Source organism: Antechinus flavipes, chromosome 3 (genome assembly GCF_016432865.1).
Source record: "Antechinus flavipes isolate AdamAnt ecotype Samford, QLD, Australia chromosome 3, AdamAnt_v2, whole genome shotgun sequence".
Lineage (NCBI taxonomy): Eukaryota > Metazoa > Chordata > Mammalia > Dasyuromorphia > Dasyuridae > Antechinus > Antechinus flavipes.
In genome coordinates, this window is record NC_067400.1 from 486,758,761 (window position 1) to 486,775,629 (window position 16,869).

Consider the following 16,869-nt stretch of genomic DNA (forward strand, 5'->3'; position numbering starts at 1 on the left):
TGATGTACTACTATTGTGATATAAGAAATTATGAGGGATTGGTTTCGGAAAAACATGGCAAGATCTATATAAACTGATGCAAAATCAAGTGAGAAGAACTTTGAGATCATTATGTACAGTAACAGCAGTGTTGTAATGATGATTAACTATGAAAGATTTGTCAACTCTGATCAATGCAGTGATCCAAGCCAATTCTAAAGGAAAAATGCTATCCATAGCCAGAGGGATAATCAATGAACTTTGCATGCAAACTGAAGTTTATTTTTCTCATTTTATTTTGCTTGCCTATTTTTGGAAACATAACTAAGGTGGAAATATGGTTTGCATGATTTCACATGTATAATTGATATCATAATGATTGTCTTCCCAGTGAGTAGGAGAGGGGAGAGATGGGAAGGAGGGAGAAAATTCGGAACTCAAAACTTAACAAGAAAAGAATGTTAAAAAAGTAATAAATGAAAAATTCTTTCTCAAAAAAAGAAAGGAAAAAGAATATACATCTTCCACTAATGTAGAATGCACATTCATGCCTTTCTGTTTCATTCTTTTCCATGTTTTCACATAAATCCTCTGAAGATTATAAACCCAATTAACACACTGTATTTCCCTTTTTTTTTAATGTATCTTAGCATATCTATTTTTTGTCCTTTATTCTTAATAATTCTTTAATTATTAATATGTGACCTCCTCCAGGAATCTATGTGTATTATACAGTTTGTTGCACCAAAATTGTTATTGGTAACATGGCCCAGTTTTTTGAAACTTAATTCAATTAACCACACAGCTTTTCAGTGTTCTTTGACTTCTATGTAACTTCAGTTCTTGAGAAACTATGGTATTTTCAGTCACATAGTATCCTGAGAATCAGCTCAAAGGGATCTCAAAACTCATTGAGTCCAGTACTTTCATTTTACAGTTGACCCTAAGACCCAGGTAGGTTAAGTGCCCTGTCACAGGTAGAAAGCATCTGAGATGGAAGAATATGTATGTTAAGAGATGGGTTTTGCAGAGGAAAAATGATTGGGATCATTGAAAACACTCTGAAGTAATTCTTCCCATTCACTTCTAGACATTGCTCATCATCAATTTGCAATTCTTGTTCAAAATAAGATTGTACTCTGATGCTTCATGATGGCCTGGAGATGACATTGAGTTCATAAATGCTCTAACACTGGCCTTCAAGCTCTTATGGGTCTTACAAAGCTAGGATGGATGGATCTGGCAACAGACTATTATTTATGAACCATGCTGGTGAAGTACAGAGATGCTTATCACCAGGAGGCTGACCACTAGGAGATTATATTTTTCTGGCCATGGCAAGTTTTTTTGGGGAAGACAATTTACCTATTTATCAAGAGTTAAGCTGAATTGTATGCTTGTGCAATGTAACCATGTAGTGAGTCAACTCAATGGAATGTAGGGTCAAATATAGATTTCATGTATAGTATAAAAGCATTACTTTTTTTCCTTTTATGATACAAGTCTGAGAATTTTATAGGCTAATTCCATAAAAAGAACAGAAAGCTAATTTTTTTCTTCCTATTGAATAACATAAAATGGTTTCTCTCAATGCTGCACTGAAATGTATGTCCAAACAATGTTCTGTTATAACTACATCAACTTACATGCCATAGAAGAAGTAACAAAGGAAACATGCTTTGTTCTATTTATACAAAGAGAAGGTAGAATAGCATCATGATGAGTAGTTTCATAAGACAGAAAAAAACCTCAGAAAGAACAAAACAACTGAAAGAGTGATTTTTCTTCAGCCTGCATATCTTATTTTTTTCTTTGATTATTCAATAGTGACACTAAAGAGAATAAAACTCTGCTACCTCATTGAAATAGACACTACATTTTTTTTACTAGTACTATAAAAGTCAGGATGTTTATTCATGGTTGTATGTGTTTACACATATGTTTGTATATCCAAATAACAGCCTTTAGTGAATATCAAGATAAATTTTTATAAGCAAGTTGTCAAGTATGATATCCAGAGTTACAAAAGGAAAAATTCCATTACTTCTTGAATTCTTATTAGTTAAAAAAAAACAACCATCAAACAACAACAGTAATAATGTCTGACTTCATTAATATTCAAATTTGTGTTCAATGTACATTATTCCAATGAAGGAAATCTCTGTATTTCATGAATAATTATGTTATATTCTTTTAAAATTTTCCTAATTGAGATACACTAGATAGTATCCAACAACTTAAAATCAGTCATTGTGAGAAAATAAAAGCAGCAGAGAGGTGCTACTGAAAGCTTTTCAAAAGAAATATTCAGAGGAAGCTAATAGAGCCAGCTATACAGAGCTGGATATAAATATACACTCATATTCACAGAAAATTAGAGTTCACTAAATCAAAGGAACTCAGTCAACTCAACACCTTATTTCTTACTAAACTGTAGAAGTTAAGACAACTATATTGGCAACTTGAATGGATATGTAGGATGGGAGAATAAAGAATTAAAGATAATTTGTTTGCTTAGTACCTTTCTCCTTTTTGCTACCCTCCTCTGAATTTGGTATGATTCCTATTTTTTATCCTTTTGAAGTACTTCAAAGCAGTTTATTGTCTCTGGTCCTCAAATTCTATGACCCAAATTTCTGATTATCAAACTTGGCTGTTTTACACAGTGATTCTGTCTCCTGCCTGTGATATTTCAGTTTGTGATATTCCAAAGTAGAAATGTTAGATGCTGGACCAATCTCGGCATTACATAGGGTTTCTTGGAAGGGAAGAGGTGAAATCTCAAAAGGAATATTTTAAAAGGGAAGAAGAAAAATAAACTCAATAACCAAACCTTTTTCTGACATGTATTAATTACTGAATTTCAAAGTAGAGAAGGCATATAGTCTCATTCATACCTGGACATGAATCCCCTTTACAATAACCCTGACAAATGATCATTAGACTTTTCCTCAAAACCCTCCATAATGCAGAAGCCACTGTCTCTTGGGGCAGTCTTTTCTGCTTTTGGACAGCTCTAGTTGTTAAGCTTTAGTTACTTAAACTTAAATTTTTTATAACTTTCACCCCGTGATTTTAGTTCTACCCTCTGAGATCAGTTAGAGCAAGTCTAATTTGTTTCATCTTTAAAAACAAAAATGTTTGCTAATATCTTTTTGTCTTTAGATTAACATTTTTATATTCTTTAAACAATCCTCATGTGGCAAGATCTTAAAGCCCTGAGTCTTCCATATGTGAGTAGTGGCTAGTGGATTAGGTGCCATATTGCAAGTCAGGAAGATTTGACTGAATTTTTTTTCATACAATAGTTGTATGACTCTTGCAAGTTACTTAATCACTGTAAGTCTAAGTTTTCTCAAGAAAAAGGACTAATATATCACAGGATTGTTGTGAGAATAATATAAGATAATATTGCCAAGTGTTTTGCAAACTTAAAGCACTAAGTAAGTTTCAGTACCATTATTTATCTTGATTGCTGTTGCATTGTCAATTTTTTTCCTAATGGGGCACTCAAAACTAAACATAATACTCAAAATGTGGTCTAATTATGATAGGATGCAGTGAGTTTATCACCTTACCCTTACCCTAGATACTATTCTTCCCTTGGTGTAGCTTAAGATCCTTTGAAAAATTTGGCTATCTCCATGGACTGTTGACTCAGATTGAGCTTTCAGTCCACCAAAATCCATGTCTTTTTCAAAGGAATTCCTATTTGCTTATTGAAAATATTAAAATAAATATTACCTCAGGTTTCTACTGTATTGATTTCTGCTGTATTGATTCTAAAATGTAATTGATTTTACCATGTATTAATTTTATAATTGGGTCTGCATCTGCCACGTTGCTCTATCCTTGAGTTGAGCTCAGGAATTTTGTTTTTTCTTTGTTAGTTTAAAGATACAATTAAAAGAAAAAATATCTTTCATACTGATAGCCCCTAGGATACTTGTACCATGCCCAAAAGATATGTTATCTGTCCTTAACAGTCCATGTGAAATTAGGGGAGATTTTATATCTCCCAAGGAGATGGAAGTCTGAAAGTTTTGATTCTTTAACAAGAATTAAACAATGCAAAAAAATACCTCAGAACAATAAATATTCCTTGAATTCAGAAAAGGGTGTGATTATCCTCACTTAAAAGTCATTCAGCCTTTTTTTTTAGTATAGCCAATTATAATGTTCCACAAGTACCAAGACTGCCTTCTTTCTTGAGTGTTAACAAAGAGCATTCCCCTTTCTCATTGGAATCACTGGCTTTAGTAAGTTGACCAGTCTGACCCTTTTTGCTAACAATTAAACACATAGCTGTTTATAAAAGGATTTCGTTCAGAGTATATACCTCAGTTTGCTTTTATTAAATTTAATTGAGATAACCATGCTTCTCCCATCTTCTACTTAGAAAAATGATTTTCTGAACCCAAGTGTAAAATTTATTTATCCCTATTAACTATCATCTTATTAGACAGGGTCCATCCTTTTAGACTGGCTATTGTCTTTTGGTATATTGATTCCTTCATCTGGTGTGTTAAATAACACTCACCTGCTTTGTGTTATCTGCAAATTTAATAAGCAGGCCATGCATATGTATATCCAAGTCATTGATATACATTTTAAACAGCAAGGGGCCAAACACAGATTTACTGCTACATGGGATACCTCTCTAACGGTGATATTGAACCACTAATGATCATTATTTGGGTCTGGTCCATTTAGGGCAGGTAGGTAGTATAATAGATCGAGTGCTCAATTCAAATGTATAATGTGATCCTGGGAAGTTACTTTACTTTGTTTGCCTCAGTAGACTTCCTAGTCTGCAAAGTGAGTTGGAGAAGGAAATGGCAAATAATTCCAGTATTTTTGCCAAGAAAACCTCAAATGGAATCGTGAAGAATTGTTGTTTTTGAATCTAATCAACTAACTTATTGGACATTTTATTTTGCCCACAAGAAAAGTATAATTTACTTTCCTAAAAATTTAGCAAATACTAAATACCTTGCTAATATTCAGATAAATTAACTAGATTTACATTTCAGTGATGCGTTTAAGAGATATATTCCTATTTAGCTCTGCATTATATTGATTACTAGTGATCATGTCAAAAAAAATGAAGAAAGGTTAATGTGGCATGACTTGTTCTTAATGGAGTCATCTTGGTTCTTTGTCATCACTGATTTATTTTTCCACATATTCATCTTTAATAATACATTCTAGAATAAAATCAAACTCATTGATCTATGGCTTGCAGACTCCTGCAACAAAATGAACAATAGATTTGGAATCAAAGGATATCGATTTAAATCTCAACTCTTCTATTTAATAACCTATGTCACCCTGGGAAGGCTAGATTTCAATTTCTTCATCTATAAAATGATAATTGGACTAGATTACTTTTAATAGCCCCTTTCAACTGTAAATCTATAAATCTATGATGATATCTCTTTCCTTGACAGAAAACTAAAACATTGGCCTTTCTCTAATTCTGAGTTTCCTGTTCTTCACATTCTTTCAGTAGTCACTGCTTCAGTAATCACATATGGTAGTTCAGTATCTTTAAATGCCAGTTTATTTGGACAAAATGATTTAAATATATAAAGGTCAACTAGGTTCTCATTACTATTTCTACTTGTCTTGGGTATCAATTCAATCATAGAATAAAAAATTTGGGGATTTTAAAAGGGAATGAGTAGTCAGCTGATCCTACCCATACCCCAAAAGGAATTCTCATTATAACCTACTTTATTATTAGCCATTTTTCTTCTGTCTTTTATGGGTCAAAGATAATTCTTTATGGGAAAGAAAATAGACTTAAAACTTTTTTAAAAAATTTGAGCAGCCTTGTCCATTCTGTCATTTTTAATCACTTTTCCATTCCCCCCAATCAGTGATCTTCTTCTTCCTTTTATCCTCATCTTGTTTCCATTTATCCCTCCCTGAATCCTACCTTTTTCATTATTTGTAGCTTTTCTCGTTAACTTTAGTTTACTCTGAGCCTTAGTTTTCTTGACTTTTCTTACCAGAAAAGTCTTACCAGACTGTTTCATGCTTATATATTAATTCTCTATAACTTTTTCTTGTTTTCATTTTTCATGTCTTTGAAAAAATCCAAATGGGTAGTTGAGTTCTGAAAACACTTATGCAGGTTTCTATATATAACTTTCACTTTCCCTTCTCATCCTAATTATCTTACTTTTAATTCTTGACAGCTTTCTATTTGAGGATATGTTTGTAAATATTTAACAATTAACAATCTGAAAAATGTGCACATGACACACTTTTAAATATAATCTGCATTATTACTATTTTTCTCCAGTAAGCCCTGATTTGTAGTTTTTCAATTTCAGGGATGTAAATGCTCAGGTTGGAAATTTAACAAAATATTCTTGTGAGTTGGTATTAGCTAGTTCCATCATGTCCTTGTTTCAATCTCTCTTAGGCAGACTCACTTTGTAGTTTCCCATAAGATTCTAAATATGTTCTCCCTAAAACCTCTGAATTTTCTTTCCCAAAATTTAGGATGCATGTCAAGTTAGGTCTTGCTTTCTTTTCTATCTCTATGATATATCCTAATAGAGGGTGAACAGAAGTTTCCATTATTTCCATTTCAGTAGTCAAATTTTCCTAACTTATTAAGAAAGGAAGAATAACTCAAAAACTGGTAAATTAAAGAAATCTGCATCAGGTGATAGAAATAGCCTCAAAAGAGGAAAAGCTTCTGAGTGTTGATGACAATGGAAAAATCTGTATGTGGCAATGGGGAGGAGAGAATATTTCACCTGCCCAAAGACAGGACAGAGGATGGAAGGTATGAAAAATGAAACAATGTGGACGAGAAATGAAGGCAAGGAATATTGTGTTTTGGGGAGATGACCAGAATTCAGTGAATATAAGAAGCTTGTCTGATTGTGAAGAGAACTAGAAGGAAGAGTTGGGTAGCTTATGATAAAATGAAGATTTCAGAGAGCATAGTAGAAGGGACAGAGGGGGAAAGGAACTGGGGAGAGGTCAAGTTGAGATCAATTGGGCTGATAGCATAAGGAAAAACAATAAGGAAAAGGTGGTTGTTTTTGCCTTAGCAGACAATTCTGAATCAGTGGATTAGGGAAGAGAATGTAGGAGTTTTCCAACCATGAGATGAAGTAATAACTACAAATTTTGACTGAAGGCATTTGACTTCAGGATCCTGGTTCGAAAGAAGTCACTGTTGGTACAGGTGATAATTGTACCTGTAAATACAAGGGTGCTGATACTTGAGGCAGTAAATAGTATGTACTAAAGATCCGAATCAGTAAATTCCTGATGATTAGGCCCTCAGGGATTAAGATAAATTTATATGCTCTACCAGTTCTATAATCTTATCCAGGCACACAAACACTGGTGAATGAAGGGGATTCTAATCCAGGATACAGGAAGAGGAGAGTGCAAGGAGGTGTGCTTCTTCTCAGCAAAAACCCCAAACAGTATTCTATGATCTACAGTGGAGGTGTCAAACACACTGTCCACATGTACATGCATTTATACTCACATGTATAGATTTTTTTTTAGGATTGGAATCTAACACTTCTGTTCTTGTATAAGATCAAATCTTAGAAAAAACTATTAAATAGGGAATTATCTTTCACATCTTCACCTTTCTCTTTTTGCAATCATAATCTCAGAGAAAGCCTTTACCCTCTCAAAATTTTTGTAAAACAAAGGTTGGGAAACTTTTTTTTCCCCAAGGACTATTCGGATATTTATAACATCACTCATACAAATTTGAATTTATAAAACTCAAGGGGGGCGGGGCGTTGTTGGACCTAACTTTCATATCATTATTGCCTGAGGTTGCCTTTCCTGTGGGTGGTCTGTTCCTCACCCCTACTCTAAAGGAAGGCTCTCATATTAGTAACTGATACCTCCATTGGATTATTTGTGTCTTAAATAGTCAACTCTAATTGTAAATTGGGCAATCCTTTTAATAGGGCAAATAATTGTGGGGTTTGGTGTTTCCCAGGTACCAGTGGAATAATGAAATGGTACACAGTTAAGTGGCTTAAAGGATAGGACATTGGGCTTGGAGGCAGGAAGACCTAAATTCAAATCCAGCTTCAGACACTTACTAGGCTGTGTAATCCTGAATATATCCTTTAACTGCTTAGAACCTCAATGTTCTCATCTGTAAATTAAACAGGAGTTAAGGGGGTAGATTTGATGACCTCTAAGGCCTTATTCCAGCTCCAAATCTATGATATTAATCAGTCTTCTATTTTGCTGTTGACAGTCTTGCCCCTATCCTTACCTTTAATTGTAGTAATAATAATAATAACAAATCATATATATGAATTAGTAAAAAAAAAAATTTTTTTAAAAACATTCATTTAGTGTTTATTGTAAGTCAGACATTGTGCTAAGGCCCAGGAATACAAAGAATGGCAAAAATTGTCTCTGCCTTCAAGGAGTTTATATTCTAATAGTGGAGACAACATATAACTATATATAAAAGATATACACACTATGGAAGATATACACAACCTCATAAATGGTAGATGGAAGGTAATCTTAGAGGGAAGCACTAACATTAAGGGAAACTGAAAAAATCTTCCTGAGAAATGAAATTCTTCTATTGATTCTACATTTGTATAAGTTCTGCCCATAGATCATAAGTCAAACCTCTGAATCGTCAAAATGTGAAATTACATAATTTCATGTGGCTAAAAGGGACTTGCTCAATATTTCTAGCATAGGGACTAGTGAGAATTCATATTGAGTGAATGAGTATAAATGACTTTAAGCTATTCTATGATAATATATTAACTTTTTTCATGCTCCATTTTCCCTTCTCCAGATCAAGGATAAAAAGTGAACCACTTGAGTTTAGGTGTGATTTAAGAATATGACTAAGGCTTTCAACATAATAGAAGATTTCAAGATAAGCTTGGAATGATCACTTCTCTTTATTCAGTCACAATGGAAGAACTATGGAACACTCACTAGAACTCATAACTTAAACTAGCACTTAAGTTTTTCCTACTCCTGACTTAGAAATTTTTGTGACACTGTATATAGGTATATAAAATATACAAATCAAATATTTACTCATAATAAATCATAATTTCATGACCCCCACATTGTTAGGAGACCCCATTGGGACTGGAAACCACAGTTTAAGAAGCTGAGATCTATGCGGCTTTACAGAATACATCTTAGAAATTCATCTTGTCAAGAAATGATCAAAAGTTGCTTTCTATAATCTAAATGAAATGGATATAGGAACAAGTATTAAACGAACAATTGTATTAAAATAGCAAATCAGTGTCAACATTAAGAAAATGAATAGCAAAAAACCTCAAAATGTACTAGAGGGAGGCAATAAAATCAAGGTGGATTTTCATTTTTCCAAAACATTATGTTCATATACACAACTACATACCTTTACTACTATTTCTGAATAGGGAATATTCCTAATTTTTGTAATAGGAAGTTAGTTACATTTTTGCCTGGCACTTTTTCCTGTTAAACCAAGGCAGGTGGTAATCGAGAGGAGCTGATGAGCGACAGTGGCTGCCTGTCCCTTCTTTATACTTTAACTTAAGAACTGGAGCTGGCCTGGGGGACCCCAAGAAGCCCCGCAGCATGCGGGGTGAGGCCGGCTAGAACCAGGCGCGGCAGCACAATTGCACCTCCCGCCCCTCCCGACTTCGGAGTGTCCCGGGCCTTCTAGGCGCCCTCGGAGAGTGCGTTCCTCCCTGGGAGGGGTAGGGCACGCGTTGCCATAGCAACCAGGGGGCGCCTCGGGAAGCCGCGGGAGCGGTGGCGGGCTGAGCCAGTCGGAGCCAGGCCCGTAACCGCCGCGGCAGCCGCCGCCGCAGCCGCCACTGCTGGTATTGCTCCGGCCGGGCCGGAGGGAAGGCTGGAGAACAGACGGGCCGAGCCTGGCCGAAGAAAGGACAGCCTGGGCCAGAGCCGGAGCCGGAGCCGGGGCCGGGGCCGGAGCCGGAGCCGGGGCCAGGGCCAGGGCGGGGGTCGAGGTCAGAGTCAGGGCGCGCTACCTAGAGGCTCACGCGGAGAGGCCGGGACCGTGGCGGGCTAGACCGACTTTACCCTTCTTCTTCTCCCGTCCTTTGGACAGCCTAGAGCTCGGGGCAGCCAAGGTATCTGAACGCGCTCCTAGGTCTAACCCAGCTCCCCGGGGGTCTCCCGAGCGTCTCGGCTCCTCCCCATCCTCAGGAACTGGACAGGGAGAGGGAGACCCAGGCCCAGCCTGACAGGGACGTCCCAGTCCAGGCCGGCCCCCTGGGAAACTGAGGGCAAAGTTGGGAACTTCGTGCAAATTAGGGGTTTGGGAGGTGATGCTGATGGAGCTTTGGAAACGTATGATTAGGACTTAGCCCAGGCTAATTAATTATCATCATCCTCGTCCTACTCGTCCTCTTCCTCCTTTCTTCTTCTTCCTCTTCCCTCCTCCTTTCTCTTCCTTCTCCTTAATACTTATTCATCTTGGTCCTCCTTCCTCCATCTTCTCTCTTTCTTTTCCACTGTCTTCCTCTTACTTTATTCTTCCTCTTCCGTCTTCCTTCTCCATTCTCCGCTTTTGTCTTCCTCCTTCATCTTTCTTCTTCTCCTCCCTTCTCCCATCTTTCTCCTCTTTGTCTTCCTCCTCCCTTGTTTTTCCTTATTTCTTCTCTCCTCCTCTTCCTCCTTTTTATAATTTTTTTAATTTATAGAAAACTATATATATTATTTTCTTAATTTCTTAATAAGCAGCACTTAGTGGTATATTGCATTGCATTCTCACAAATTTAAATATATATATATATGAATATAGATATACATGTATAGCTATATATACACATGTAATACTTGCTGGGACAAACAACTCTGAAATAAATAGGCAGTAGGTATTTTTAGAGTTTAGGAGTTTACTCTTTGAAAGGTGACTTCTGAAGTGAACTCTAAGAATCGACTTCAAGAGTTGTAATTTTCAGTGACTATAGTGTACTTGAATTTGGACTCATATCTCTTGAGCCCCTTAGGCCAGTGTATTTGGAATTCCAGAAGAAGAATAAAAGAAGTTTACATGAAGCTAACATAACCTATAAGCTTTTATTAGCCAATATATCAATAATAGCATTTATATAGCACCTTAAGGTTTGAAAAGTGCTATACATATGTTATCTCAGGTGGTCTGATATTCTAGGCACTGAGTATATACAAAATCAAGTAAAGTTTAGATCTTGCTCTCATAAAGCTAATATTTTGTGGAAGCAAGTAACATCATAAATACAAAATAGTTAAATAGTTGGTAATTAGGAAGGCAGGCACCAGCAGTTGGGGAAACCAGGAAAGGTATTTTATAGAAGTTGGTGCTTGGGTCTATGAAGTAGAGTATCTCAGGAGTAGGGATGGAGATAGGAAAGCGTGTGTGTGTGTGTGTGTGTGTGTGTGTGTGTGTGTGTGTGTGTGAGAGAGAGAGAGACAGACAGACAGAGAGACAGAGTCAAAGAGACAGATAAAGTATAACACAGACAAGTCCAATTTGTGTGGACCATAAACTATGGTAAGGGGAATACAAGTATAATAAAGTTGTAAAAATAGATTGGAGACAAGTTGTAAAGGGCTTTAAAATCAGAGTTTGTATTTTGTCCTTAAGGCAGCAGAGAATCACTGCATTTTATTGAGAAGGGAATTGACTTGGTCAAATATGCAAAGAAAATAATTGTGGAGATTGTGTAGAGCTTAAATTAGAGGGGGAAAGACTTGAGTATGGGACACTAATTCAAGTAGGACTGTAGTAATGTAGCCAAGAGGTGATGAGACCTGAACCACTGAGGTGGTAGCTGTGTGAATGGGGGGAAAGGGGGTCAAATGAAAAGATGTTATAAAGTTAGTAATGACAAATTTTGCCATGATAAATGGCAGCAGGAGGAAGATGTGTCAAGGAGAATGAGACATTGAAGATAAAAATGAAGTTAACCTAGAAGACTGGAAGTCTTGATAAAAATAAAGAAGACTGATGAAGAGTTTGGGCAGAAAATTACTGACTTCTGTTTTGTTCAAATTGACTTTGAGATGGCTCTGTGACATCTAGTTTGAAATGTCCAATAGGAAGTTAGTGATGTAGGATTAGTGATGTGGACTAGAGTTCAGGAGAAAGACTGGGACTGAAAATATAACTCTAGAAGTCATCAGCATAGAGATGATAATTAAACCTATAGGAGCTGGTGTGGACATTAAGAGAATAAAGAAAGAGAGAAGGACTCATGCCAGATCTTTGAGGAATATCCACAGTAAGGGATGTGATAGAGATAATGAGCAAGCAAAGGACTTTGAAAAGAAGCATTTAGAAAGGAAGGAGGAAATTCAAGTGAAAATAGTGTCATGAAAATGGTGCATCTAGAAAAAAGATGCAGCACAAAGGTCAAGAAGGATGAGAACTAAGAAATTACTATTAGATAAAAAAATTAAAAGATTGTTGGTAACTTTGGAGAGAACAGATTCTATTTGCTTGATAAAGTTGAAGGGAGGTAATGAAGGTAGACAGCTTTTCCTAAAAGCTTGATTGGGAAAGGAAGTGATATAGAATGTTAGCTTGAGGGAGGGGATAGTAGGGTCTAGTGAAAATTTGAGGAAGACTTGAGCATGTCTGAGGAGGCACTAAGAAAGAAATCAATAGCTGGGGGAGAGATTAAAGAGTAAAATCAGAGTAAGGGAGTAAGGAGGTAAGTGAGAGTGCAAGAAGGTAAGTATGATTGAGATTACAGTGTGATAGAGAAGATTGAAGGGAATGAGATGAAGGATACAGAGAGTTAAAATAAGTCACAAACAGTTCTGTTTTTAATACTATATTGAAGAGAAATTAAGTCACATTTTCTAAAGAAAATTTTAAATGAATAAGATTGCCAAGAACTGGCATTTCATGATTTCTAGATTAATAAATACTTTGGACACTCTAAATTATTTTCCCCTTTTTCTTAACAGGTTAAAAGATCAAGAAACCTGGGTAAAATGGAGTCACGACTTGAGATAGAGAATCCAGATCAGAATCTAATGGGGTGAGTGCTGAAGTCTTCTTTTGCAGTTGAGAAGGTTCTTCTTCATAATAATAAGAGCTTACATTTAGATTACATTTTAAAAATCTACAAAGCCTTTTTCTTCAGAATAGATCACTAAGTGGTATAAGCTATTCCCACTGTATACATGAAGAAATTGAGGCCCAAATTAACTTACTCATGCAACACAGTAAGTGGCAGAGCTGAGAAACTTAGGCAAGCCAAACTCTTTTGGCTTCAAGTCTAGCACTTAGTTGTTTGGGATTTTATTAAAGGAGCAGCTTGATTGTAGTGAAAAAGAATAGTGATCTTGACCTAGAGAGACCTCACTATATAGTCTTGGCTTTTCCACTAATTAGCAATACGACTTTGGGGAAATTAATTTGACTTTCTCAGAGCTTCAGTTTCCTTCATGTGTAAAGTAGGGATAATACCAATATTACATATCTTATGAGGCTGAGATGAAAAGATTCATAAGCTACAAAGTATTATACAGCTGTGAAATACTTTTAAAGTAAGGAGACCACAAGGTTTTTCACTGGCCAAAATATAGCACTAAGAGTGAATTTGGTTTTGTATGTATAAATATAAATACATGCACATGTGCTTCTGATATATATATTATCTATAGAATACATATGTAATATTAATTATATATATAAAAATAAAGGAAAAGAATATCATCATTATTCATTTTCCTGGCCTGAATTCCTGCCTTTCTCTTTTTCTCCCTCCCTCTCTCTCTCTCTCAGCCTTTCTCTCTTCTTTCCTCCCTCCTTCCCTCCCTCTTTCCTTTCTCTCAGTATATACTTTTATAAAATTATATATATGTATGTATGTAGATATATACACACAGAGAAATATAAATAAATATTTATACATATATGTGTAAAAAGAGAGGGAAGAAAGAAGAGGAGGGAAGATAGAAAAATCCAGGCCAGAAGGGTAGAGAACATGATAATGCTTTTTTCAAATTCAAAACAATTTGCAAACAAGTCTAAAATTTTCTTGGGAATTTCAAACATTAAATCATAGAGTTGTTGGGAACTGTGGACTTTGATTCAACCATGTACTATAATTTAGCCAAAGACATAAAGACTATAAAAGACTTAACCTAGAAGCACTTTGCCTGATCTTCATTCATTAGTTTCTTACCTGGCTGCCTGGGTTTATAATCTCTGGTCATGACTAAGGGAATGTCAACTTGTCCTTGGGCCAAGGCTTTCTAATGACCTCACTTTAGTAGAAAGGAATATAGCTGGCTGTGAGATGACTTTGAAGATAGAAAGCCCAGAAGCTTAGAAAAACTCTTGGCAAATGCACATCTAGCAGAGATCATCAACCAGCAGAAATAATGAGCCCAGCAGTGATCATGAGACTAATAGGATAATATACCCAGAGATATTGAAATCACTAGAGAATTTCAGCATCCTTGAAGCACTGAAAGTATTAGTTGTTAGGACAGTGCCTATGTCCTGGCCCATACATGTTTTCCATGTGTAATTTCTAGTTTTATGTGTTCTTACTTTATTGGTGGTGGTACAACCTGTGGAGAAGAGTGTACCCCATGTACAAGAAAATGACTAGAATCTTTTCTTGTCACTTTCTTTGCTTCACGGTTTGATTAAATGGCTTTTGTTTCAGTTGATATTTCCTCTGCTTGATAAAAGGATGCTGATGTGGGAGCATATGAACTACGGCTTTGAATGGATACTTCCAAACTAAGATAGCTTATATGCTAGTAGAAGAAATTCCTTAAAGGCTATAGTAATTCAAGTTTTGGAGTTAAGTCTAAATGGAAATATTTCTCCAGTTATTTCTGATAAAACTGCAAATCCTGTTAGTTAAAATCAACAGATATAATTCTTCATACTTTTTAAGCAAGTGTAGTTTTATCTCCATTGAGATCTTAAGATTCCAAAATGTATAATTTGTGCTAGATTATAACAACTTTGCCCAGGAATAATTTTTAGTGTAGGTAGTCAGGATAATGACTTACTAGAGACCTTAAGCCCCTTCTTCCTAGCACTATTATATTATTCTTCAACTCTGCCTCTATTTTTGGAGATAAAATTAACAGAGCTGCAGATGTGAAGTGATAAGTATTGATGTGTTGGGAACAACCTGCATAGTATTCCCAGTTCTTAATTCTATCAGTATCAATCCTATCAATATCAAGTATCTACTATTGCAAGGCATTGTACTAGGGATAAATTTCAATTGCTTATACTCTACTAGGTCATTGGTTTAGGGAGGTGTCAGGGGTGCTCCCTAGCATACGATAGGTATTAAGTTTATAGCCTGAGGTCTTTCAGATGAAGAAGCTAAGTTTCATTCTGAGAAGTGGGGAACCCCAATCTGGACCTACTGCTATCTGCCTTATTTCTGGCTACCTGATAGGACCACGTATATGCATGTGCGTGCACTCTTATTTCTCACCAAAGTCCTGTAAAAGCAAGTTATGAAATGAGAGTTGTTAGAAGTGTCCAGAAGCACCTGCTTCACTTTCAATAAAAAGCTGAGGTCAAAAGGAATCTAAGAAAGCTTATTTGAGCTAAGACTTAAATTAAGCCAAGGAAATAAAGAGGTGGAGGTAAATGAAGCAGAATATGAAGTATGAAGGACAGTCAATACGGATACGTGGAAAGAGGAAATAATGGCACATGGAGGAGACTTGGTCTCTACAAGGAAGAGAGGCTGGCTTTCTACTTTGAGGAGAAAAAAACATAATAATAAAAAGATATAATGCCATGATTATGTCATTGCATGTTCTGAGGTTTGTAAACATTCAGCACAATCTACCAAATCCTCTCTATCCTAACTAGCATATAAGGAGAATTGATTTGTATAATGATAATTTGAATGCTTATTATGGCAGAAAAGTTGGCCATTATACTTTAGAAAGGTTTTCAACTACAGTAATTGAAAGAAAGCAGAGTATTCATTTAAACAGAATATCTTTTTTCCCCTGAGATCTCTTTAATTATTTTACATCATGAAAATCTAGAATTCAAGGTATTTTTATGCTAGAGTATATATCATGTCAATGATACTGAAAAGCATCTTCTTTCTCTACTAAGGATTGAGTTATATTTACTATCTCACTCAATCCTTAGTAGAGAAAGAAGTTCTAGCAGATGCGTATTTGGACTAAGAATCTCTCATTATAAGCTTCTATAGCTTTCTCCCATTCCCAGAAGACATAGGAACTCTGATATCATTCAATTAATATTCATGAATATACAAACATAGAAGTATTACAACTACTTGATGGTTTCATACCATAGTCAGAATGTTGTGACACCGACCCATTTTTTGCAAAAACAGTTTTCATTTCATTCTGTTTATTTTTCCCTCCCCCTTTGGCATTTCATTCCATTATTATAGGGGAACTCACTGGGAAAATGGGGAATAATTCCATTGTAAATCTATTGATCACATTCTCTGCAATTTATAATTTTTTAAAGAGATTTCTGGCTCACTGAGAAATGTCCATGGGTCACACAGTACATGTCAGAAATGGAACTTGAAGCCTGGATCTTCTTGGTTTTAAGGCTGGCTTCTTATGCTTTATTCCCTCCCTCTCAACAGGAAAAGATAATTTAAAAAATTTTTTCTTTATGATTAATTATACCAGAGCATATATTTTTGTCAGAGCAAGGGATGTCTGAATGAAAAATGTGTATTAAGTAAATGTACAAGAGTAGCACAGGATGGGCAGGTTATGATCTGCAATGCTGGAGAAAACATTCATATAGATAAGATAAAACCATTTAAATATTTTAGAATAATAAAATATCATATTTCTTCAGATACATGTTTCTGTGTAAAAAAGTGTTTACATTTAGACTTGGAGTCAGGA

General features: G+C 35.6%; 1 protein-coding gene across 10 annotated transcripts in view; it reads left to right on the forward strand.

The window, feature by feature from the left end:
• The first annotated feature begins 9,773 nt into the window (after window positions 1-9,773).
• DEUP1 (deuterosome assembly protein 1) overlaps window positions 9,774-16,869 on the forward strand; it is a 142,361-nt gene continuing 135,265 nt past the window's right edge. For 6 of the 10 annotated variants that reach the window (XM_051986807.1, XM_051986809.1, XM_051986811.1 and 3 more), the window contains exons 1-2: window positions 9,774-10,109; window positions 12,937-13,010. In XM_051986807.1, coding sequence (XP_051842767.1) covers window positions 12,964-13,010 — 47 coding nt within the window. In that variant the 5' untranslated portion in view covers window positions 9,774-10,109; window positions 12,937-12,963. Of the gene's footprint in view, window positions 10,110-12,137; window positions 12,246-12,936; window positions 13,011-16,869 lie in introns of those variants that run through there. The other 4 variants (XM_051986813.1, XM_051986814.1, XM_051986816.1 and 1 more) reach the window with 2 other exon arrangements.